Source organism: Hemibagrus wyckioides, linkage group LG14 (genome assembly GCF_019097595.1).
Source record: "Hemibagrus wyckioides isolate EC202008001 linkage group LG14, SWU_Hwy_1.0, whole genome shotgun sequence".
In the NCBI taxonomy this organism is placed as follows: Eukaryota; Metazoa; Chordata; class Actinopteri; order Siluriformes; family Bagridae; genus Hemibagrus; species Hemibagrus wyckioides.
In genome coordinates, this window is record NC_080723.1 from 1,399,360 (window position 1) to 1,426,309 (window position 26,950).

The window sequence follows — 26,950 nt, forward strand, 5'->3', positions numbered from 1 at the left end:
ACACATGGTATGGGAAAAGAACATAATTATAGCAGAATATTTTAAAGATACAAAGAACAATAGAGACACTTAGCAAACAAGCAGTGAGCTGAGAGTTAACAAAGGCTAGTACGGTTAATGTGGGAAAATCAACTGGACATGGTGGATAAGGAATCCTATAGCGTTCTGAGAAAAAATACTCATAATATCAAAAATCTCAAAAACACACTTACGTTGTGTAAAAGGGATGAAAGGAAACTATGCCCAGCTTTTGAAGACAGGACACCTGCAGTTTGGACCACGATCACAAGCTGCATTGTACTGCACTGTATACTCGTTGCAAGAGGAAAAAAGGAGAAATGTAAGGATGTATTACAGTGGAATTTATGCATCATAAACGTAGTATTAAGTCACTTTGTTGAAAAAGACATTGTTCATAGGATATGGTTATAAGGTAGCAATTGCTTAAGGAAGAAATATCAAACATAGATTTTATTTAAAGTATTCCAAACAGTAATTTTAAGAAGACAATTGAATTATTGAACTGCAATTTTACGCTTCAGATAGTTAAAGCGGTGGTTTAGTAAAGAAGTAAACCTGTATATATATATATATATATATATATATATATATATATATATATATATATATATATATATATATATATATATATATACATACATAACCTATACTGCCAAAAGATTTGGGATGTCTGTCTTTCCATGCACATGAATGTAATATGGAGTTGTCCCGCCCTTTGCAGCTAACAGCTTCAACTCTTCTGGGAAGGCTTTCCACAAGGTTTAGGAGTGTGTTAATGGGAATTTTGGACCATTCCACTAGAAGCACATTTATGAGGTAGCACAGCTGCACTGGTGTGCAGTCATGTTGGAACAGGAAGGGGTCATCCCCAAACTGTTCCCACAAAGCATGAAATTGTCCAAAATGTCTTGGTATGAAGCTGAAGCATTAAGAGTTCCTTTCACTGGAACTAAGGGGCCGAACCCAACCCCTGAAAAACAACACCTGAACTCAATGATTTGGAGGGGTGTCCCAAAACTTTTGCCAATATAGTGTGTGTGTGTGTGTTTATATATATATATATATACATATATATATATATATATATATATATATATATATATATATATATATATATATATATATGTATGTATGACCCAAGATGTTATATATATATATTAAACATCAAAGACTAAAACATCTTCTAATCTTCAACATTTTGCAGTGAGTGTTGGTGAAGGAAGCTGGACTCTAGGTGGACCCGCAGTCATTCTGACCAATCCGCTGTAACTGGTGTACAGAAGCAGGGTTTGTTATGAAGCCGGAGCGCTGGCTTTAGCACACACCGCATCGCACCGACCCGCTGTGCAAAGCCGAGATTTCTGCGCACTGAAAATGCGTTTTCGGGCTCCGCAAAAAATGAATGCGGTTTTCAGGCAGCTTTTATTATTACAGCTGAGTTGCCTTTTCATTTCTGTACAAGCAAAGGTGTCGTCCGTGTCGTGTCCCAGCGGTCAGTTCGCTTTTAAAAACCGCTGCGTCTCGTGCCATCCCACCTGCGCCGAGTGTGAGGGCCATGAACTCTTCCAGTGTACCGCATGTGGATCGGGTAAGAGATTAGACACGCATTACTTATTTAAAAATAATGTCTTTCAGCAAGGCACAGTGTGATCGCTGCAAATAAACTTTTAGAAGTTGTCCACATCGCGTAGTCAGTTGGGAATTGCTATAGAACTCTTCTGCGCATGCGCCCGAGTCTTCCGATTTCTTTCTTTCTTTTCCTCCTTCTTTAAATAAAGAGTAAAGACTTTCACACTAAAGTGAAAATAGTTTTAATTTACATGTATTTTCCGCACTGTCATAAACATATGTTTGTCAAGTGAAATTGTTTTTAAAAAGTGTCCTTATAGGTATGCGGGGCATCTTTAAGGTGGCCTCGGTAGCAGGAGGCTAACTGGTGTTATCCGTTATTTGTTACACTCAAGCTCACACACTTAGACTTTCCAGAAGGACTATATTCATTTCTCATGCCACAGATCAACATTAAGATCATGACTCACTTCCTAAATTCCTCCACATGTATTTTTAGCTGTTGTTGGAGGGGTATGAATGGGGGTTGTTGCCTCTGAGTTGGAGGGAAGCACTATTGTATGTATTCACAGGAGAAACAATGAGAAGTAGCCCTTTCCCGTTTCTTTGTTACTCTTTAGTAACGCTAATGTTTACTAGGAATGCATCAGTGTGTCTTTGATTGACCAAACGTAGAGATGTATAGTGGAAAACGTGTTAAAGGAGTAGAAAAGTCAATGTTCTTTCTTTCTTAGGCAATCTTATGCAAAAACTCCATGATTCTCATCATAATGTCAGTTTCAACACTTTTCCTTCAACTGAAACTGAAGCAGCTGATGATTCCCAGTTCCCTCATACTGGAAGTCTAAGGGCAGCTGTAGGGGCAGACGGTAAAGTTTGAGTAAAATAATCAACTAGAGCAAATTCACCTGTACAGCAGTAATCTAACCAGGCAATAGTGCCATGAAATAAATTTATTTATTTATTTATTTATTTATTTCAGTTCATGTTCAGTTACTCAGATTGGGAAAACTTTTACGGTGGTGTGGTTGGTGGCTGTGCAAAACAAGCTGGTTCTGAAATGTTTTTCAGAAACTGCTGATCCGGATTGGTGCAAAAAACAAAAAACATCGATCGAGCGACAGTTCTAAGGGTGTATACCATCTTGGAAGAGAAAAATGGCCAGACTGTTTCAAGCTGCCTGGAAGGATACAGTAACAACACTCTCATCTCTGAATACACAACTGAAGCAGTAGATAGAGTTTAGGTTGAGCAACTTCGAAGTATTCCTTTAACGGTCCAGTTAATAGTCAACAGAGAACCATTGTAAGAGTCAGAGCTTTCAGGGTATCTGATACTTTAGCGTTTGCTCCTGCTTTCTCCACCTTTTTTCTTTCCTCTAGAGTCTAGTTAAGAATAGCAAACTGTAGATTAGCTATTTAACACTTACTCATTACTTCAGTGTACTTGACTTTTGAGTCACATTTGCTTAAGATTACCAATGATTAACAGACGCCCCACCCAGCACCAGACTGAAAGCATAAAGAAAAATCTTTCAGTACTGGATATGACCCAAGATCTTCCTTTTTTTTTATTCTGCAGTCTTCTTTAAGGACTTTAAATGAGATTTTAACCAAAGGATGATGAGAATTTGTTGGACTTGAAGCAGCCCATTAGACACTGGACATTTGACAGTAACTAATTAAAACTTAAAGTAATATAACACTTAATTGAGCTGGTTTAGGATTTAAATTCTATTTCCTGCTTTTTATATACTTTATTTGTTACTCTTTGTCAAACATTAGTTAAAGAAGGACTTGTAATAGGCTTCAGAATAGATTTATCCTAAATTTTACATACCCATGTTGAAGTATAAAATGGAAAGAACCATACAGAGTTTCACAGACCATATAATGATGGTCATCTTTTTTCCTTCAAGAAAAATCTGGAAGCCCCAGTGTATCTAGCAACAGTCAAGACTGTGCTTCTTTCTGCATTTTCTTCCCCAGAAGGCTTCAAGAACTGCCAGCATTTCAGTCCTTCCAGAATGCCTGCATAGCTTTAAGGCTTTCTCAGATAACCCAGGGTGTCTTCACTGCAGGTGGCCATACAGTAAGACTGCTAAAAAAGACCACACTGTCAATGACATTCACTCTTGATTGCCCTTGTTTACTTATTTACCAGTCCTGATAAAGTGTGCCAGTCGGAGCACCCCCACTGTTGCTATTTAAAGAAAACTTTATGACGGACACAGACAGATGACGATATCGTGGTTTGAAAAAATCAAGCTCCTTATTTATTATTGCTAGTTTTTTATCATTCCGTTTTAACCGCATATTTAGTATTCATTTGAAACTAAAGACGGTCTCCAATTTAGAAAAGAAAAATCTCTGAGGTTTTTGTGTGTTTATTTTGGTGCTTATGTCATTCTGTGAATTTGTGATCTTTGTCACTCGGTTAAGTTTTTGGATGTTAGCACTGATGGCATGTTGTAATTTATTAAGCACATACTCCACATACACTACAGGGTCTGTTACACAGAAATAGAGCTTGCGGTTTGGGAAGAGGCTGCCCTTTGACATCAACAACAACCTACGACTAGCATTTAATCCCTGTCTTATTTTTTACTCTTATAAGAAAATCTCACACTTCACTGGTGTAGGTCATTTAATGTCAACAGCCTTGCATCACTGACCAACATTAAACATTAACTGGGTGTTAATGACCTTTCCAGATGAGGACGGAAGGGAGCGCTTTCTATACCAGGGCCACTGCAGAGCCCATTGCCCGCGGGAGTTCTACACTGACCGAGAACAGTACACCTGCCTGCCCTGCATTGCCAACTGTGAGATCTGTGTGGATGGCAACATCTGTGCCAAGTGCAGGGAAGGATATAAAGTCCAGAGTGGAATCTGTCTGCCAGTGCCCTGTGGTGTGGGTAAGAGATCCATTTGCACAAGTATAATGTTTTTGTCATGAACCTGGAACAAGAAGAGTCAAGTAAGGAGAAGAAATTGGCTTATCAGGTAAAATGGGTCTGATAAGTTTGAGGCTCTTTATACTGTACATATTCTTTATATCTTGTTGTTGTTGTGATCTAGTTTCTGTTTGGTCAGGAAATGTCAATTCTTTAACTTTTCTTTAAAAGTACGGCTCTGACCAGTTATCCAGGCTCCACACCAGGGTCATGTCACACCACACTGTTGGTTATTTACTTCTAACTGCAGGCCTTTTCTTTCTATTATCACACAGTTGCTAAAAATGAACTCATTTAAAATCTTAAAAAATGATATCAGTTTTAATATGTATTAATATCAGGCAGTATGGTGTGGTCTCTATAGTACAATATTAATATAAATGAAATATACAGTACGTTGTTCATGGGACATGTGGATGTTTCCCACTTTAGGTGAACAGGCAGTCTATTTTACATGACATTACATTTTGGATCATTGTTCATTTTTAAGTCTCACAGAAAATGGATAGGTGGATGGACATTTCTAGTTTCTCTTACATATCATTTTTACACACATTATGTGGGTTTGTATTGATGCTTCTTATACAGACATCACATTCCTTATTGTACCGCAGGTCAGGTCCAGGATCCAGACTCAGGAGAATGCATTGAATGTGAGACCGGCTGCAGCACCTGCTCTGCTGGTAAATCAGACATTACTCAGTCTCACTGAGGATATCTGTCATTACTTATAAAAAGCGGTACAATTTAAATTAAATACTGATCATAATTTAGTTCTTCCTCTATAAGTAGCTGTGAAGTGACATCGTCATGGATAGTTTTAAATGTTTGCTTGTCACTCTGTTTTTTACACCAGATGACCCAGAGTACTGTAACAGCTGCACAGATGGCTACTTCCTGTGAGTTGATTTGTTACTTTTTCATTTTGTGGCTTGTGGACAAATTGTGTGTTCATATGAAGCGTGCTGTAGTCTAGGTGTTTATGTACTTTACGGTTATCTGCTCTAATGGAATGCTGTGCCTCATAGGCAAGCGCACAAATCCCAGATTCTGAGATTCTGCCTCTTGTTATGGCCTTTTCCTGCTGTGTGCATCAGGTTTCTATTGGCACATAGTCAAGCCTGGTTACCTGAGATCAACGCACTTCTTTGTTAAGCTTTTACCTGCCTCTTAGGGGTTTTCCATTTTCCCTGTGACTTTCTCATTCTTCTTTCTTGATTTCCCTGCTTATCTTTTTCCCTGTTCTGTCTTTCTGTGTGGTTTGGAGTCATCAGAGTCATCACTAATGAAGAACCAACCTTTCACATGCTTTCCTTGTGCTTGCTCTGTTGCTATAGAGCCTTTGTCCACTCACATGGTTTACTGAAAGGTGAAGAACCAGATGAAAGGGCAAAGAAAATGTTCTTTTTTTGCCAGAAACACTGCAATGATTCATATATCGTCCTTCTAGACAGTAGTGTATAATCATTGCTCTACTTAAGAAACGTGACCCACAAACACTTGCCATGAGCAAATAAATGATGATGCACCGGATTCTTCAGTGAAGGAGCAGATGAGTATTTGCACTGAGAGATTTCTCCCCCTGGTGTTCTCTCTGTGTTTCTCTGTGTGTGTCTGTTGGAGAGCTGTGTACTAAAGCAACAACGATGGGCTGCTCTTACTTTACTAATTCCAGCACCACAGCAACACAGCAGGAGGTGCCAAGCAGTACTGGAGTCTTTGCTCCATAGAGAAGTGAAAAGAGCAAACATTACATCATGCTGGAGGCTCTCCCTTTTCTCTCTTTCTCTAGTCGAACCTAAATATGAAACCATTTTTCACATTGTCTTGTATGTGACATCACTGTATTGAGATCCGCACACATTGTTATCTTTCATGTGACCTCTGACCTGTTTTGTAATGCAATAGTCATTTCAGTGAGTGGAAGGATTCATCATTTCTGCAGGCGACATATTCCCCTGCTCACCAAATTTATGATTCTGTGACAATGTAAGAGGTGAGCGGTGGGTTTGAGCTTTTTTTATACTTTGAAGCTTGGCTGAATGGAGTGCAGCTACACTCAGTGAGATGCTTTGTAGGTGCTAGTCTACTCTCTAGTATGTGGGCGGACTGTGTTCTCTGGTTACTGTTCACCCAGTTCAACAGGCTGCCTTAGGCGTCTCTTTGTACCACTCAGCCTGGGAGAGAAAGGCGAGAGCTGGAGTGGAGCGCTGGCCATTTGACCTTTAAAATAACTTATTATTATTATTATTCCCTCTGTTTATTGTTTAAAGAGGACATATAACCTGCACATCCTATTCATAATGTAATACCTGCATTGTCTGGGTAACTCCTTATAGTCACAGCTTATTCTTCTTTTTTATCTTCAATCATTTAATTCAGAATTTACTATAAATTACTGAAAAATGAACCTAGTAGTGATGATTTGAAGTGGATTATTTGGTTTGCTGTTAATTCTCTGTGTGTAGGTACAGACACCAGTGTCGCCAGCACTGCCCTCAGAGGAGCTACAAGGAGCCAAGTAGGGGTGTGTGTCTCAGCTGCCCAGAGTCCTGCTTAGACTGCAGGAGTGAGACGCTCTGTCTAACCTGTCAGCCGGGCCACTTCCTCCACAGTGTGTATAGCATCTTCCGCAAAAAATATTTTGATTTCTGATTTCTTACAGCTTACAATCCTTTTTATGATTTAATAATGTGTATAAGTGTGTGTGTGTGTGTGTGTGTATGTGTGATCATGATGGTAAAGCGAGCACAAGTGCATTGGGGTCATGATACTCATTTTACTTGGAAATACACACCTACAACTGAATGCAAACAAGCAAAATGCAAAGTGAGGAATCGCATATCAGTGCTGTGTATAGCAGTGCAGTGGCACTCGAAATCCTGAAATGCATGGAGAATGTACCCTCACACACACAGATGAAAGAAAGCATACGTATTAGACAAGATTAACGATAAATCCATAAGAATATTCTTTTTATATACTTCCCTTCGCAACAGTACCGTTCATTTGATTTCTCTGTAAGCTTTTGTTCGATGTTTATTTTCCTTTTATGACATGGACAGTCGAAAAGCATTTCACTGCATGTAGTGTGTGTGTGTGTGTGTGTGTGAGACAGATAAAATTTGGATTTGAATATGAGAATAAAGGTTTGTTATGTAATTGAGAGCAATGAAGACATACAGATTTGGATTAAGTTAAAGAAAGAAAACATAGATAAAATACCATATGTTCTGAATGTGTGATCTCTTTGTTGTAATTGCTTTTTAAGAAGCTCAATGGGTTATTTATATATTTTTTAACTTTCAGATGGTGCCTGTGTGAATGAGTGTCCCCAGGATATGTTTAGAGATGCCAGAGGATGGCGCTGCCAGCTCTGTCATTCCTCATGTCTAACCTGCCATGGCCCTGGAGCAAGAGACTGTGACAGGTGCAAGGGCTGGAATCGTCCCAGTTATGGGAGGTGTCCCATCATCAGCTGCTCTGAGGGCCAATACTTTGATAGTAAGTATGACCAGAGTGCCAAAATTATGACAGCACTAGTCTTAGTGCCTCTAAGGAATTATTACACATGAATTATAATACATCTATCCAGTAATATTAATAAATCTCTTTATCAACAAAGTCCACCCTCCTGTCTGAGTAAACAGATTGAAATATTTGTTTTTGTATCTTGCTTCTGTGCCACTACACATGGATTAAAATTCACATTTTTTATTCATCACATACAAAATCATACACAATAAGACATGTAGTGAAATGTTTCTTTATGACTGTCCTACATTTGGAGAAAGAAAAAAGAGTAAAATTAAAGTGTGTGGACATGAACAATATAGGGATATATGTAAAATATATATAGAAAAATAGGAAAAAATAAAAACTAACAAATTAAAGACATGTTAAATTATGAAATACCAATAGTTATTAAAAGCCAATAGTTATCAGGTATGCATATACAAATATATATATAACACTGATCATCTGGTTATAATGGCAACTTTATATCCCTGGTGTGGGATACATTAGGCCACAAGTGAGCAGTCAGTTCTTGAAGTTCATCTATTTTGAGGGTATTTTTAGGGTATGAAGCTTTTATTATCGCCACACATACATTCTTTTCTTCACATATCCCAGCTGAGGAAGTTGGGCTCAGAGTGCAGGGGCAGCTATGATACAGCGCCCCTGTAGCGGAGATGGTTAAGGGCCTTGCTCAATTGCCCAACAGTGGAGCTTGGTGGTGCTGGGACTTGAACCCCGATCCTCCGATCAGCAACCCAGCACCTTAACCACTGAGTGACTTTGACAGGACGACTGGGTCGGAGAATCTCCACAACAGCAGGTGTTTTGGGGTGTTTCTGGAATACATTGTTCTACTGGGAAACCTTTGGGTTCTGTGTTTACTTTGACACACAACACCTAACTAAACCCTGCATGGTAACAGTATTCCCTAATGGCACTGGCCTCATTCAGCAGGATAATCTCACCCTGCAACACTGCAAAAATTCTTCAGAAATGGTTTGAGGAACATGATAAAGAGGTGTTGACTTGGCCGCCATCCACTCAAGCATCACCTGGATGTGCTGGATAACAGATGTGGGATGTGGTAGCTTAGTGGTTAAGGGGCTGGACTACTGATTGGAAGGTTATGAGTTTGAATCCAAGGTCCACCATGCTGCCACCTCTGGGCTCTTGAGCAAGTCCCTGAACCCTAAATTGCTCAGCTGAATAAAAGAATGAGATAACATGCAAGCCTCTCTGGATAAGGGTGTATATGTAAATGGACAAGCAAGTCCATTTCACTGAGGCCAGACCTCACTACTGACAGGTTCTGCTGCTCACAGGGTGGACCTACACACCATTAACCAGTTTTAATGGCAGGTTATTACTGATTGGTGAGTTTCTAGGATATAAATGAACGCCTGAAAATTTGCATATAGTGCAAGCCTGACCTCTGCTGGACACTGTTGCATGTCGTGTAATTTATTAAGTAAACAGTGTTTGTATTACAGGCCATCAGTACCAATACTCTGTGCATGCTTCCATAGAGTAATATTAGAAGAATGTAGAATTTACAGGACCTCCACTCTGTCTCATATTTTAGTGTTTTTCCCCTGTATTTATTAGAACACATGAACAAATACCAGCGGAGTATTTTGAGTTACATTGTACATAGAACAACATTTTGGTACTCTTAAAAATAAAAAATTCTATATAAAATGGAATTTTTTAATATGGTGCAGAGTCAGTGGTGTCATATTTTCATGTCTGAAGGTGGGATTCATGAGTGCCGATACTGCGATGCGTCCTGCAGGACATGCTATGGTCCAGCAGCACAAGACTGCACCACCTGCGCAACTGGTAATGTAGAGAAGACAGGTTCAGTTTTTTTGCTTATTTATTGTTAAGTAAAGAAGCTTTACCAGTGTATTCTACTAACAATAACTTCTTTAATTCTCTGAATGTGTGATTTGCAAATTTATGTATTGTAGTCTGAGTTGCAGTATCTTAAAATGAATCTCTGTATCTCTCTCTCTCTCTCTCTGTTTTTCCACTTCTGTCTCTCACTGTTGTTCTGTGTAGGGTACATGTTGGAGCAGCAGGTGGCAGTGTGTGTCCAGCACTGTCCATTAGGTTTCTATGGGAACAGCTCCAGTCATCAGTGTGAGAGGTGCTCGACTAACTGTGAGACATGTGACAGTGGAGACCAGTGTTTGAGCTGTCAGAGTGGTTCATATCAGCTCTTTCTGTTCCAGGGCAGCTGCTGGTCAGAGTGTCCAGAGTAAGTAATTAACAGTCCCTCAACCTAGCTATTTATGTGATTCATTTAGCGCAATTGTGTTTGTGGAATAGTTTGTTTTTCAGGGACCTTTCATTAACAGTGCCAGCATTTGTGGGTGACAGAGAAGTTATGTGAAGATTATGTAATATTATTACCCAGTATATTAATTATAATTTTTTTTACTTAGCTTATTTGATTTAGTTCGTATATTCACATTTGGGAGACATCCTTATCCAGATGACCTTACATTTATTCCATTTATACAGCTTGTTGGTGCTGGGATTGGAGCTCACAACCTTCCAATCTAACACCTTAATCACTCGGCTACAGCTTTTATTACTTTTAACCGAAGAGGAGTGCAAGAATCTCTTGTGCTATCTATGGAATGTTATCTCTGCACACAGAATAAGGATAAGAATGCCATATAAGCTTCAGCTTATATGGTAGACTGGCCCTGACAAACAGTTAAGATTCCTTGTAACATTCATTATTTGTGCTCAGGTGGGCAGCACAGCTGAACAAATATTAAAATAGTGAGCTATAACAAACATTTACATTTGTTAAGCAGTTAGAAGGTGGTGCTCTGCACAGTCCAATCTTAGGGAATGATATTTGAGTTGGTTGAATGTGATAAAAAGCCAATAAAAAGTCAATAATCACCTCCTTGCAATTAACCATGCAAAACATGTTAGAGCAAAAATATATGTATGTATAGAACAACCATGTTGGTAAACATATCCTGTAGTCATGTTACTCTGGTTTAAAAGACTCAAATTATCAGCCTGAATCAAGCAAAGAAAACAACTACGACTTTGGTCAGCTTTTACAAATTACTCTTGCATCTGTGTTTTTGTGTGTGTGTGTGTGTGTGTGTGTGTGTGTGTCCTGTCAGCGGTTATTTTGAGACAGCAGAGGGGACGTGTGAGCCTTGTGATGACCTCTGTTTGACCTGTGATGGGAGCAGAACTCAGTGTCTTGCATGTAGAGATGGTCGTTTCCTGGAAAATGGCATGTGCAGAGATAACTGCTCAGTGAGGACGTATGCTGCTGAGGATGGCACATGCAGGCGCTGTGGCCCTCACTGTGACACCTGCGCTGATAGCAGTACATGCACTAGTAAGTGCACACACACACGCACACACGCAACAGCAGTATAGAAATATTTCCTTTCCTTCATTTCAAGCACGAGTGATTATCATGTGGAGCATCACGGAATCGGAATGTGTGTATGTGGTTGTGTGTGTGGTGTTGTGTGTGTCTGGAGTGTCCAGTCTTCTCCTCAAAGGGCTGCAGGTTTTCATTCCAGTCACCTGTTTAATCAACTGATATCAGTTTTCATCAGACTCAGGTGTGGCTTCTGCTTGGTTGGAATGAAAAAAACCCGCACCCAGAGCGGCCTTTTGTAGATAGGACTGGACACTCCAGCTTTAGGCCATCTCTCTAATGGGTATTCTTTGTGGATGTGTTTTTCAGGATGTACTTTTCTTTACCTGCTTTTGAATGGCCTGTGTAAAGCCAGCTGTCCAGAGGGTTATTTTGAGGACTTGGACCAGGGTGTGTGTGTGCAGTGCCATGAGTCATGTGCTACGTGCTCGGGGCCTCTCTCTGATGACTGTGAGAGCTGCTCCACTTTGGCTCCGAAGCTGTATGAAGGCACATGTGCAGAGGAGTGCCCCGCTGGCACCTACTACCAGACTGCCAGCATGGAATGCCAGGGTAAGGATACTTCACACCTTATTCCAGGCATAATTATAGTACATAATAATAATAATTAAGCAGAGCACAGTGCGGTTTGGGGACAGTTTGGGGATGACCCCTTCCTGTTACAACATGACTGCACACCAGTGCACAAAGCAAAGTCCATAAAGACATGGATGAGTGAGTTTGGTGTGGAGGAACTGTCCTGCACAGAGTCCTGACCTCAACCCCATAGAACACTTTTGGGAGACTGTGAGCCAGACCTTCTTGTCCAACATCAGTGCCTGGCCTAACAAATACACTTCTAGAGAGGAATGGTCAGAAATTCCCATAAACACACTCCTAAACCTTGTGGAAAGCCTTCCCAGAAGAGTTGAAGTTGTTATAGCTGTAAAGGGCGGGACAACTCCATATTACATTCACGTGCATGTAAATGCAGACATCCCAAAACTTTTGGCAACATAGTGTATGATCTAAAGTCATATGTTTACCGTACAAACTTAGTTCGAAACTAAAAGCATTAACGTTTTTTATTTTATTTTTTTCTTTTATTAAAAATATTGTTATATTAAATTAACTCAATATACTGTAGTCTGATCCAAAGAGTGAAGAAGAGCAAATTGAAAGCTTACAATATTTTAAGCATTACAGTTTAAGTTTGCAGTTTCTGGAATGGGGTGTTGTAACAAAGCATACTGAACCAGAACACCAGAGGGATCCATCGCCCGAGTACTGAACTAACTTCCGGTATACTCGGGTATTTAAACAGCATGCCGCCCTTTGTTCACTGCGAAGTATCGTGACCTCTGCATTGCATACTGAGCGTGCTTACCAAGATCAGGTGGCTGAGCTACAAGCCGGTAACGCCCAGCTACAGACACAGCCCCCTGCAGCCGCTGCTCCACCTGCACCAGCCTCGCGCAGTGAACTACCACATTTCGCATTGCCAGAGAAGTTTGATGGCACCGCCGATCGCTGCCATGGCTTTCTGCGTCAGTGTGACAACTTCTTCGCGCAGCAGCCTGCAGTCTACGGCAGTGAAATCATCAGGTGCGCCTTCATGCTGTCTCTGCTGATGGGAAGAGCACTAGACTGGGCTTCGGCAGTGTGGGACTCGGATCCACAGGTGAAGTCTTCGGCCAACTACTTCGCTAATCTGCTTAAAGAGGTGTTCGAGTACCTGGTGGAAGGAAAGGACATTTCTGTACAGTTGCTGGAATTACATCAGGGGTCTGATACGGCGACGGATTTCGCGATCAAGTTCCGTATGCTGGCGGCACAATCGAGATGGAATGAGACGGCACTAGTGGCAGTGTTTCGCGAGGGTCTCAACGTAGATCTAAAGGCAGAGATGGCGTGCCGGGATACCAACGTCACACTGTCACAGTATATCTCCACCGCCATCCGTCTCGACAATCTCCAACACCAACATCAACTTCCAGCCACTACGCCCCGCCATACTATGGAATATTACAGCCCAAGAGAGGAAACCGCAGAGCCCATGCAACTGGAGAGATCGTGAGTTTCAGAGGGAGAGCCGAATGTCGCGCACAGCTGCGGCTCTGTTTCTACTGCGGACAACCCGGTCATCAAGTCTTACAATGTTCTGAGAAGCCCACCCAGGTAGAACTCGTAAAACTGGCTTCTAAATTTTCACTCCCTGCCTTTTTCTGTCACTGCATTGATTGATTCCGAATCTGCGGTCAATATTATCAACAGCGGTTTGAGCTCGGCATGACCAGCATCCCGTGCCCCTCACCTTTAAGAATTACTGTGATAAATGATCAGCCCATTGGGGAGGGCCTCATTACTCACCATACGCCACCTATAGACTTTCAGATAGGACTGTTTCATCTTGAGAAATTGAGATTCTATGTCATATACTCACCATCCAACCCTGTCGTCCTCGGCCTCCCCTGGCTCCAGCTTCATGAACCAGTTATCTCATGGAAAAAGGGAGAATTAAGAGAATGGTCCATTCATTGTCAAGAGAACTGTTTCGTTACGCAGCTAACCCGTCCATGTCTCTCCACTTCCATTGAAAGTCCAGAGTCATCGCTCCAAGTATCACTGCCCAAGGAATATCAGAATTTCCAGGAAGTTTTCAGCAAAGAAAGGGCTACTAAGTTACCGCCACATAAACCCTAGGACTGCGCCATAGAGCTTCTTCCTAACACCATGCCACCCAAGAATCACGTTTATCCTCTGTCTATCCCTGAGAAACGAGCTATGGAAGAATACATCGAAGAGGCCCTCGCTGGATACATCCGGCCATCAACATCTCCGGCCACCGTGGAGTTTTTCTTTGTGGAAAAAAAGGACGGGGGCCTGCGACCTTGCATTGACTTCAGAGGACTAAACGCAATCACTGTTCCATATCCTTATCCCCTTCCACTGGTTCCCGCAGCCCTCGAACAAGGGGCGCGGATTTTCACAAAGCTTGATCTGCGCAGCGCTTACAACCTTATTAGAATAAGGGAAGGAGATGAGTGGAAAACAGCATTTCATACCACGCATGCCATATGGACTTACCAGTGCTCTCGCTGTCTTTCAATCTCTAATCAACGAGGTGTTCCGAGATATGCTCAACCAATTCGTCATCACTTACATCGACGACGTCCTCATTTACTCTGCCAGCCAAGAGCAACAGGTTTCCCACATTCGTGCCGTCCTCCAACACCTTACAGATCACAATCTCTATGTAAAGCTGGAAAAATGTGAATTTCATCGTCCATCTATAACCTTTCTCGGATGTGTAATCTCGCATAAAGGAGTGGAGATGGATCAAGGAAAGGTATCTGCCATCATGTCCTGGCCTGAACCTACCTCAATCAAGGAGCTACAATGCTTTCTCGGATTTGCTAACTTTTATCGACGATTTATCAGGAACTATAGCTCCATAGCCAGCCCACTAACTTCCTTACTGAAAGGTAAACCAAAGATAATAAAATGGACTGATCAAGCCAGATCCGCATTTCATAGACTTAAGAACTGCTTCTCTTCTGCCCCAGTACTCTGCCATCCTAACCCGGAACTGCCCTTTGTGGTGGAGGTGGACGCTTCCAACTGTGGCATAGGAGCTGTGCTCTCCCAGCGGCAACCAGACTCCGGAAAACTACATCCCTACATCCTACATCCCTAAAGTTTTTTCCCGAAAACTCACACCAGCCGAGAGTAATTATGACGCGGGTAATCGGGAACTGTTATCTATAAAGGCTGCCTTGGAGGAATGGAGACATTGGCCGGAGGGAGTTCGGGAAATCTGTCTTACCTCCAAGAAGCAAAACGTCTCAATCCTCATCAAGCTAGATGGGCTCTATTCTTCACAAGGTTTAAATTCTCTGTTTCATATCGTCCAGGATCCAAGAACAGGAAAGCTGATGCCCTGTCTCGCATCCATGAGACCCTAGATCCACCAGTGAATCCTGAACTTATTTTCCCACCATCAATTTTAGTAGCTCCAGTTCAATGGAACATTATGGAGGAAATCGAACGAGCCCAAGCGAATGAAACTCCTCCCCCAGCTTGCCCACCAGCCAAAGTATAAGTTCCCTCAGCTCTGCGCCAGAGAGTAATACAGTGGATCCATGAAAGCCTCAGTTCTGGACATCCCGGCATCCATAGAACCACTCAGCTTGTACACCAACGTTTCTGGTGACCTTCACTCCACCGTGATGTCGAAGAGTATGTCCGTTCATGTTCAGCCTGTGCACAATCACGAACAAGCCGCCAGCTACCTGAAGGTCTGCTCGACCCTGGTCTCACATATCAGTGGACTTTCTGACAGATCTTCCACGTTCTCAAAGCTTTACCACCGTCATGGTGGTGATAAGTTGCAAGTTGATTCCCATGAGAAGTTTACCCACAGGAAACCGCCATGGCCATCTTCCAGCACATCTTTCGCCATTATTGCCTCCCCGAGGATATTGTCTCTGATCGAGGCCCTCAGTTTACTTCTCGAGTATGGTCAGAGTTTTGCAAACAACTCGGGATCAACATCAGCCTCAGCTCAGGTTATCATCCACAGTCCAACGGCCAGGCCGAACGACTCAACCAAGAACTCGGACGGTTTCTCAGAACTTATTGTAGCCGAGAACAGCACCGGTGGAGTGAGTTTCTTCCTTGGGCTGAGTATGTGCAAAACTCACTGCGCCACTCCTCCACTGGCTTGACTCTGTTTCAATGTGTATTGGGCTATCAACCTCCGTTGTTTCCGTGGTCCGGAGAACCTTCCGACTTGCCCACAGTGGACGACTGGTCGAGGCGAAGCCAAGAGGTCTGGTAAAGAGCCCATGTTCGCCTCCAGAGGGCAATCCGACGACAGGAAATCCAGGCCAACTGGTGACGACGCCCACACCCAGCATACCAAGTGGGTCAGAAGGTATGGCTCCCCACGAGGAACCTAAGACTTAAGCTCCCATGTCACAAACTCAGCCCCAAGTACACCGGCCCGTTTAAAATTCTATGCCAGTTGAACCAGGTTTCCTATCGCCTTGATCTGCCAGCATCTTACTGCAGCTCGCCTACCTTCCATGTGTTGTTGCTGAAACCCTTCCATGATCCGCAGACTACCAGTTCCACAATCATTGAACCACCTCCTTCGCTGGACATTGACGGCTCCCTCGCTTATCAGGTGCACACCATCCTCAACTCCTGCCACCGGGGTAGCTGTCTCCAAAATCTGGTAGACTGGGAGGGATACGGCCCGGACATTGGTGGGTAAATGCTCAGGACATTCTTGACCCATCTCTCATAGAAGAATTTCACCAGAGCTTCCCCAACTGACCCGCTCCTCACCCGAGGGGGCGCCCACGTTGTCGAACACCGGGAGGTGTTCCTAGAGGGGGGGGTTCTGTAACGAAGCATACTGAACCAGAACACCAGAGTACTGAACTGACTTACGGTGTACTCAGGTATTTAAACAGCACGCTGCCCTTTGTTGCGAAGTATCATGATCTCTGCATTGCATACTGAGCGTTACTCATTGATTGCCTTGATTATTCCGTGTATGATCCTTGCTTGTTCCTGGCTTACCTAGAGTTTCGGTTTCGGTTCTATAGTGTTTGTTTACCAGTTTTGACCCTTTTTGCCTGCCACTTTGACTTTTGATTCTTGCCTGCCGTTTTGGATAATAAAGATCTGCATACGGATTCAGCTGCACCTGTTTCGAGTACGTCCTTACAGGTGTGAACAAATAGCAGCAGAAGGTTTGCTTCCAAGGCTGCCCAAGATATCTTCTGACTGGCAGTAATTCAGCTAATAACTGTTTGTTTTGTACATCATCATGCTTAGAGACACACGCTACAAAAATAAACAGCTGCTGAACCACAGGTTTATTTAAGAAATTATGCAAATGAATGAGGTTATACTATGAACTTTACACAATTGAACATTTAGCTCATCCTCATAAACGCTCGTTATAGAGCTGTAAACGTGACAGCTTTCTTCTTCCATGAGGGAAGTAAAGTATCACATAGGCTTTGTTTCCAGACAAACCGTGAAAAATGGTTACACACATTGTGTAGAATCCAACCAATCAGATGAAGACATTAAAATTACAGAGGTGTTTCCAATTCTGTCTGCCGTATGAATCAGACATTCAGCCAACGCTTCATGGGTGTGACATCTGAGGCTCAGACTTCCCCAAAGTAAAACCTAATCACGAAATAATTCTTTAAAACTAAAATTTCTATTTGTCCTGAATCGATGTATTTTGAACCACACTTCAGTTTTACGCAGACTACAAATGATTTTTGACAACAACATGACCCGAGGAAATACTATGTACAAACAGCAAGAGTGAGTGTGAAAGTGACTGAACACAGGTGTATTCAAGTGGGTGATATGGGAGTTGTTGTGTGTGTGTGGGTGTGTTGGGTGAGAGCAGTCTGCTGCAGTGCCTGCTGGGAGTTAGAATTGCAGTTAACGTGAGTTTCATTCTTCTCTGGCTTTAAAAATGACATGCGATTTGATAACAAATAATAAATGCATTGTTAGAGAGTTGTTACAACATTGAAATTAACGTGGACTTTGTGGGTGTTGAGACGTATTTCTCAGAAAATATTTTTTTTCCTTTTGGAAGTCACTGTGATTTTGCTTTAGATGCTTTAATTATGAGAAACATTCCTACTGAAGTCAGTTTTAAACAATGATCTGTACACACCCGATGTTCTTTTGTATTAACTCTACTGAGCAAACATAATTTCTCTTCTGGGCCCTTTCATGTCACTGACCATGTCACATCCGTACGCACTGAATATAAATAGACTTCTCAGCATGGAGCTCATTTGACAGACGGTAATGATCTTTACATTTGATAAGACTCAGAGAATTGCTGTGTCATCGAGCAGAACGACTGCCTTGTTGAATCGAACATCCATCCAATCGAACATCCATGTTCAAACAGTAGCTTTTATGGGTAGGTAAAATAAAATAAAATAAAATAATGAAAGCAACTTGAAGTTTTTTTTAACAACCGAAGATGCAGCAATAAAACAAAACAAAACAGTATATGGACTCACTGTCCACTTCAGTAGGATGACCAGTACACCTGTTCATTTGGGCAGTTATCCAAAATTTAGTTAGTTCTGCAAATACAGATCCCAAGCTCTAGTTAATGTTCACATCAAACATCAAAATGGTAAAAAGTGTTATCTGTGTGATTTAACTGTGGCGTGGTGGCTGGTAGCAGATATGCTGGTAGAAATTCAGATACTGTTCTGGAAATTCCACAGGCTCTAGAGTTTACACAGAATAATACAAGAAACAGGAACCTTGTGTATTTCCGTGGGTAGAGAAGGACTTTACTGATAAGAGAAGTAAGAGGAAACTGGCAAGAAGTCTGTAGTTTCCCATATAACCACTCTTTACAGCTGCGTATTAACCATATTGTTTTCTCATGTCTCTAGAATGCCACCAGACATGTGCACTGTGTACAGGTCCAGAGCCCACCCAGTGCACTCAGTGTGTGAAAGGTCTAGCCCTCGACCCCAACACCATGATGTGTGGTGTGACCGGAGACTCAGACTGCCCACCCAGAACCTTCCTCCACACCAACCAGTTCACATGCCAGGCATGCCATCATCACTGCCAGTCCTGTGAGGGACCTGAGCCTACAGATTGCCAGACATGTGCCCTGCCCCGATATCTCCATAGTAAGAGTCATTCATTTCACTCAGCAGTTGAAAAGTGTTTTTGTAATTTGTCATGAGTAAAGGACTTTTTGTTGTGCCTTACAAAAGACTTACTAAAAAACTTATTCAGCAATACTGAATACACATCCCATAGAACTTAACCATTTTATAGTGTAATATTCGAATCAGTTTGCTGTTTATCTATACAGTTGTGAAATGAGTGCAAGTTTTTATCTGGGGGTTATTTTTTTCAGAATTAAAAGACAACAATTAATTCAGTATTCTTAATTTAGCCATTTGTGCAAAAACTTTAACAGTTAATGGGAAAAAAATATGTGCATAATATCTGAGTGATGATTATGGCAGAAAGATGTATAGTTGGCATTTTTTGTGCTATTGCATGATGATCAGTGGCGGCCGGTCAATAGGGGTGCTGGGGCGCCACCCCCTTAAAGTTAGCCTGATTGGCTTGTCTCAAATTGTCCTTAAACCCGCCCACTTTTGTTGTTAGTGAATCAATATTGTTTTTATATTTTTGGCCTCATGTGATTGGACCATTCTCAATGAGTCTCAGTATCGCTCAGCATGAGGTGATCAGATGAAGGAAAGAAAAGAATCAGATGAAGGAAAGAAAAGAATCAAGGAGCTTGGAGCAGATCAACCCAATTTGTAAATTCAGCAGCAGTCACGTGATGGGGGTGGAGCATCCACTTGCAGTGTTGCCAGATTGGGCAGGTTCCCTGACAATTGGGCTCATTTTGGTGATATCTAACCGGGAAAAAAGGCATTGGGCGGGTTGATAAAATTTGGACTGGTTTTTGATGCAACTGGCAGGTTTTTATTTGTGACTATAAACATGATATTTTATTAATTTTCCATTCAAACAAATTTTTTTAATGAAGTATAATATATAATGTTGACGTTGTAATAAAAACAACCCTATAAAAAGGTAAAAAAGAAAAAAAAAAGCCCCTATAAAAAGGTAAGCATAAAAGGGGGGGGGGTTTAAATGGTGCCCTTTGCAGTAACCCATTTGTTTTGGGTTTTCTGTTTGTTATTGTGTTAATTACCACAGTATGCATTTTGGGATGGTATTTTTTTTTAAAAGAGAAATTGGCAAGCCAGAAAGGTAGGAAGTCTGTGATTAGGCAACTTTCCAGTGTGTGTGTGTGTGTGTGTGTATTTTTTGTTTTGTTTTGTTTGATTATCTTCATTACTTCTTTACTGATAATAAACCCACACTGAACTCAAATTCACTGATTCATAGTACATTTATTGCATGCTTTAACAGTTGACTTTAACAGTAACACATTCACTATTTTATCTTAGCAGTAATGATAAATAATCACCTGATAAACAGCTAGGTACAGTCCTGCATTACTAACAGTCTGATTGGAAGTTTGTTTACAGTTTGTTTATATTCAGTTACGGCATTTCAGTGCTATGTACCTGTACTTTGCAATGACACTAAGATTGTATTTATTCAACTAGATGCGTTTGAATAGCATTAGTTTGCTTTGTGTAAGCAAAGAGCAGAAAGAAGGCGGACTTTTGGCTGTTAGCTTGCTTTTTGCGATTAAAGAGCGGGAAGAAGGAAGAGTTTTGATGGTTAATATTTTGTATGTTCTACTTTTCTTCATTTAATCTCTTGATCCAGATAACACAGGTATGTTTTCACAGATAGCTCGTGTCTGACTGAGTGTACACTAGGCACATACAGCGCTCATGAGGAAGCTGATGGCATTGAGCTGGGGTTCTGTATGCCTTGTGATCATGTATGTGCCACATGCACTGGAGCATCTCCTAAAGACTGTCTGAGCTGCTCTCCTGGTTACTTCCACCTGCTCTCACACTTGTGTGTGCGCCATTGTCCTACAGGGTAAAACTTACTCCACACACACTTCTTCTTTCCCTAATAAAGGCTCCTTGCTCTCAGTTCTTCTTCTTCTTCCTCTTCAGTTCACATAGCACTGGCCAAACTTAGTTAAGATATCAAGAGAATGTTTAATGATTTTAATGATAGATTTATTTGTCTCATAATGTTCTCTCATTATGACTTTCTTTTCAGAAAATCCCATTTTTATAACACATGCATTATTAGCTCGGTGTCCCAGAAAGTATATATCCTTTTAGTTCCTGTTTGGCCTGCTTTAATTATGAGAAACATTACTGCAGAGGGCGTTATTAAATACCCTGAAACATACCTTTCCTTGTAGATCCTGTTTGACCTGCTTTAATTATGAGGAGCATTACTGCAGTGGGCGTCATTAACTACCCTAAAAAATACCTTTCCTTTTAAATGTTTTATCATGTAAAAAAAAAAATACTAGTGAACAGTATGTCAAACAATGAATTAACACGAGATCTAGTTCTTTCATTTTATTTCTACTGAGCAAAGATAATTTGTTAAATGTGCTGTTTTGTGTCACTAGCCATGTCATGTCAGTGATAAATATAATATAGACTCCTCAACTTCAAGCTGATTTGATCATCGAATGAGATTTACATTTGATAAGACTGTGGTAAATAGGTAAGGCTGGGCAAATACATACACCTGATATTACCTGGTACACCCAGCAGGTGCTTTGTCATTGAGCAGAAATCACTGTTCCAGGTGACATTATGACACATTTATATTACTGAATATATGTGACATCGATACAATCGTCTTGTATCAAAAGCTTTACGGGCTGGTGAACAACAATTTATTTATTTATTTTTTAAACAGCTTTTATGGGCAGGTTTTATCTGTAGTAAATGTATTTTGAAGCCTCTTTAATAACTAAAGTTACAGTAAAACTGAGGCTTGGCCTAGAATGCTGATCTTTGCCTTCATTTTGTTCCTCTCAACTTGATAAATATATCCAGATGGGGCAGTGGTTAAGGCTCAGGGTTGTTGCTCGGCAGGTCAGGGTTCAAGCCCCATTGTTGGGCAACTGAGCAAGGCCCTTACCCCTCTCTGCTCCATGGGTCCTGTATCATAGCTGCCCCTGTGCTCTGACCCCCAACTTCCTGATATGTGAAGAAAAGAATTCCACTGTAATGTAAATGTGGTGATAATTAAGGCCCTCAGTTCTTCTTCTTCAGATGATCTAGAATTTCAGAAGTGTGGTTGACCAAATATTGATTACTTCTGCTTTTCTTCACAAGGTACTACAGTACAGGTCTGCGCTGTGAGAAGTGTCATGTATCCTGTGAGATGTGCTCAGGCCCGGGACTGGATGCCTGTCTGGTCTGTGTCCCACCTCTGCTGGAGCTTCAGGGCACCAAAGTGTGTGTGGAGCACTGTCCTCAACGTTTCTACCAAAGCACACACACCTGCACGCAGTGTCACACTAGCTGCAAGAGCTGCTCAGGTACAAGCTTCTTGGACCTTAATAAGACTGATGCTTGTATTAATAGCTGGTATGTGTACAAAATAGAAGGCTTTGTTATTAATACAGATTTTGTAATATGTTGATATCCTTTGTGTGAGTCTTATCACTGACTTAAGTACGGTATGAAGCCATTGTTAGAATTAACTCTCTTAAAACTGCTCTACTTACTGATAGTGTACTTAATTACTGGTTATGTTTCTGTAGAACATTTTGAATTAATTCCTCTTTTAAAAGGTATGTTTTAATAGTTTACTTTCAAAACAAAACAAGTTCAAATCAATTAAATTTTATTTGTATAGCGTTTTTAACAAAGAACAGTTAGTTGCCTGTTCTATTTGCATTAGCAGGAATATATTTTAACAGAGTTGTAACAGATACTATAAAATACTTCTGTAATTTAATATTAACTGTAATAGTTAAGTGACACAGTAAGTATACACAGTAAACCTGGTCTGTTCATTTGCTCTGCAAAGAATGGTCCAGTACCAAATAATATTGGATTAGCGGTGGTCATATGATGGTCCCTTTCTGGTGATGGGCAGGTTAAAGAGCTGCAGATGACATTAATTACACTGAAGCTAATTCATGCAAATATTCAATCATCCAAAAATAAAATAAAATAATAAAATAAAATCATGTAGATTAAGGTCAGGAGCTTTAGTTAATGTTCATGTTGAGCCTGAATGGGGAAAATACTCATAAAATGCTAATACGAAATACTATGAATGTCACCAAGGTCATTTTGTTTGATGTGAAGTTTAACTAAAGCTTTGGCTGATTGAATATACACCAGTCAAACATTACATTGTGAGCAGTGACCGGTGAAGTGAATAAGACTGATGATCTCATCATGGCACCTGTTAGTGGGTGGGATATATTAGGCAGCATGTGAACATTTTGTCCTCAAAGTTGATGTTAGAAGCAGGAAAAATGGACAAGCGTAAGGATTTGAGAGAGTTTGACCAAAAGGGCCAAATTGTGATGGCTAGACCACTGGATCAGCGCAACTCCAAAACTGCAGCTCTTGTGGGGTGTTCCTGGTCTGCAGTGGTCAGTATCTATCAAAAGTGGTCCAAGGAAGGAACAGTGGTGAATCGGCGACAGGGTCATGGGCGGTCAAGGCTCATTGATGCATGTGGGGAGAGAAGGCTGGCCCGTGTGATCCGATCCAACAGACGAGCTACTGTTGCTCAAACTGTTGAAGAATTAATGCTGGTTCAGAATCAGGATCAGGGCTGTTTTGGCAGCAAAAGGGGGACAAACACAATATTAGGCAGGTGTTCATAATGTTATGTCTGGTTGGTGCAAGCATGAATGAGCACGTGTACAGGTGTTCCTAATAAATAAAAAATGGTTAGATTGCATATACAAGGATATATTCGTTTACTACTGTTTTTATGTCATTTCCTTTTTTTCACTTTAAAATGTTTATAATAATATGTGCTTGTGTTATACACCAAATAAATTCTAGAAATGTATGGGGTTCACATTCACATAACAGAAGCAGCTTGTGTTTTAAAACAAGCTATACTTTTTTATGTGAAATCTGTAACTAGTATACCTCCTATTAAAAGGCATTCATTTCAGAAGTCATATGATTGAAAACAAAAAAACCCAATAATGTAAGAAGTATGAAATTTACCTCGATCAGCTAGGAGATTATTTTTTCCATCTGTTCCTATCACAAACAGCTGATAATGGTCAAACAGTGACGTAATAACCTTTATCACCGAGTGCATGACGCTAGTTACAGTTACAGGAAACGGACACAATTAATAATCTAATCCGTGTTACTATTGCATTTTTATTTATCTTTACTTATACAGATTCCTTATCATATCATACTGGGCTCCAGGGCTCCATTCCTTCAGCTGACCTTTGCTGTCCTGTTCACATAATGACTCTTTGTAAATATGTGTGTTTGCAGATAACACACCTCAGAGCTGTCTGACGTGCGACTGGGGCAGTATTTTACAGGAAGGGGTGTGTTATCCTCGCTGTGAAGAAGGACACTACTATTCTCAAAATGTGTGTACCATGTGTGTGTGTGTGTGTGTCCCAGAGTGTTTTAATTCTTGTTGCTTTATAGTGATATTTACAGCAGCGTACACTGTAGTACGAATTTCAACACGTTTATTCAAGACCGTTGCGGCAGTAAAATGGCTAAGATGGCAATAAAATGGTGTAAGACGTTAAGAAAGCACATGATTTCTTGATCTGCGTCATTCATTACTTTCATGCCAGGCTGCTCCGTGGTGTAGTTTAAAGTACTTGTCCTGTGCACACACTGAGGGCAATATTCGCCCCCTACAACAGGAGCTTCAGGAGCACGGGGAGAACATGCAAACTTGCACATGCACAGCTTATTATATTAAACAAAAAATTATCTCTTGATCCTTTTCTCACTGAATTTGACTGATGAGTTGACTGTACACACAAGCTGTAGGCAAAACAACATAAAGATCGTAGAAAAGGCTGGGAGATGGAACTGAGTCAGGAAGACTGCATTGTTGTTTGGTATTCTTCAGTTAATTTTGTTTAACTCATCTGTATATTTGTTAAGATAATATTAAAGTATCATGCTGTTATTTACTGAAGAAGTGTTTGTGTGAATTGTGTTGATCAGGAGGTGTGTGAGGCCTGTGATGAATCCTGTAAGCACTGCTCTGGACTCGGACCTGAGAGCTGTGTGACGTGCCGCTCGGGTTTTGGACTACATGCTGTGAGCCGGCGCTGTGTGGTTTGCTGCCAGCCTGAAGAACCTGCGAAGAACTGCTGCCTCTGTCACTCAGCTTCAGGTGTGCTCTCAGTTCACCTCTTTAAAAGGAAATGGTAGAACCTGTGCAAGGTCCTTAATTAAATATATAAGTGTACTTCACTTTATTTGAAGTATCTTTAACATAATGGAGATTTTTTTTGTTGGTCAGCTGGTTCCTCTCTGAATCAGAATCATCTTTATTAGGCAAGTATGTCTGAGATTATTACCAGTTTAGAGCAAACCAAAGAGTGAACATTTAATATACAGCCACTGGGCATCAGTGCTGGACTAATGCAAACATGACAAGACAGATAGATGACCAAGCATATAAAATAGACACATTGGCCTGTGACAAAGTGACATTATAGTGCAGTGATTGTCCATTTAGTTAAAGAAAAGTATTGTACAACGTAGAGAAATTTGAGTATAGAATGAGGTAATGGGATGGTGTTCAGAATCTTTCTGGCTAACAGGAAGTCTCGCAGTCCTCGATTTGATCTGTCTGTATTGCTTGTCAGAGTCTGAACAGACTGTACACAGGGTGTGAGGGGTCCCTTATGATTATCTCAGCCTGAGACATGTACAGGTGCCCTCTGCTGACCTACTGAACTAATCTGTGAATTCTGCTTTTGTCCAGTGAAGTGTCAGAGCCAAACCAGACAGTGACTGATGAACACAGTATGGATTCAGTGGTAGCCCTGTAGAATAGGCACAGCATTTCCTCAGGAAGTTTAGTTGGTCAACCTCAGTTGGTGGAGAAAGTACACCCTCTGCTAACTAATCTTAGTTTTGTTAGTTTCAAGATTCAATTAGCTTTATTGTCATTTCAACCACATATAGCTGATGCAGTACATAGTGAAATGAAACAACGTTTCTCCAGGACCTGGTGCTACATAAACATACAACAACAAGTTCAACACAAAAACACCACCACAGAGCTAGGACAAGTTTGTCTTAGCCACGTAAAGTGCACAGTGTGCAGCTAGGTGCAAACAGAGCATAGACAAGACAATAAATACAAGAAAGACAACACAAAAGAACACAGGACACTGTGCCAAAAAAGAAAGAAAAGAATATGTGTAATGGAATGTAAGTGAAATAAAATAAGATAAAATGAAATGATGTAAAAAAAGTATTGTGCAAAAATACACAGCAGCGGTTGAGGTAGTGCAAATAGAAATAAACATAAATATGACTATAGCAGCGGATGACAGGTTGAGGTAGTGCAATAAGTAATGAACAATATAAATTATGTGTGTGTGTGCCCACACAGTCAAGAGAGAGTGTGTGTGTATCTGTGTGTGAGAGAGACAGAGAGTTGATATACAGTTCAGTCCTGAGTGAGAGTGTGTGTGTGTGTGTGTGTGTGTGTGTGAGAGTGTAGAACAGTTCAGTCGAGGGTGTTGAGGAGCCTGATGGCTTGAGGAAAGAAACTGTTATCAAAGCCACAATGCTGTTGGCTTTGCGGATGCAGCATGTGGTGTAAATGTCCATGATAGAGGGGAGAGAGACTCCGATGATCTTCTCAGCTGTCCTCACTCTCCGCTGAAGGGTCTTGCGATCTGAGACGGTGCAGTTCCCAAACCAGGCAGTGATGCAGCTGCTCAGGACGCTCTCGATGGTCCCTCTGAAGAACACAGTCAGGATGGGGGAAGGGAG

The 26,950-nt window shown here is 41.1% G+C and overlaps 1 protein-coding gene across 1 annotated transcript in view; it reads left to right on the plus strand.

Annotated features, from left to right (window-relative positions):
• The first annotated feature begins 1,282 nt into the window (after window positions 1-1,282).
• The window catches only part of LOC131365034 (proprotein convertase subtilisin/kexin type 5), a 28,049-nt gene continuing 2,381 nt past the window's right edge, over window positions 1,283-26,950 (plus strand). The window contains exons 1-15 of the mRNA XM_058408606.1: window positions 1,283-1,609; window positions 4,304-4,507; window positions 5,161-5,229; window positions 5,403-5,445; window positions 7,015-7,160; window positions 7,856-8,050; window positions 9,818-9,904; window positions 10,127-10,325; window positions 11,218-11,441; window positions 11,799-12,041; window positions 18,932-19,177; window positions 20,837-21,035; window positions 22,307-22,512; window positions 24,461-24,561; window positions 25,160-25,331. Of these exons, the coding sequence (XP_058264589.1) occupies window positions 1,396-1,609; window positions 4,304-4,507; window positions 5,161-5,229; window positions 5,403-5,445; window positions 7,015-7,160; window positions 7,856-8,050; window positions 9,818-9,904; window positions 10,127-10,325; window positions 11,218-11,441; window positions 11,799-12,041; window positions 18,932-19,177; window positions 20,837-21,035; window positions 22,307-22,512; window positions 24,461-24,561; window positions 25,160-25,331 (2,548 nt within the window). The 5' untranslated portion in view covers window positions 1,283-1,395. The remainder of the gene's footprint in view (window positions 1,610-4,303; window positions 4,508-5,160; window positions 5,230-5,402; window positions 5,446-7,014; window positions 7,161-7,855; window positions 8,051-9,817; window positions 9,905-10,126; window positions 10,326-11,217; window positions 11,442-11,798; window positions 12,042-18,931; window positions 19,178-20,836; window positions 21,036-22,306; window positions 22,513-24,460; window positions 24,562-25,159; window positions 25,332-26,950) is intronic.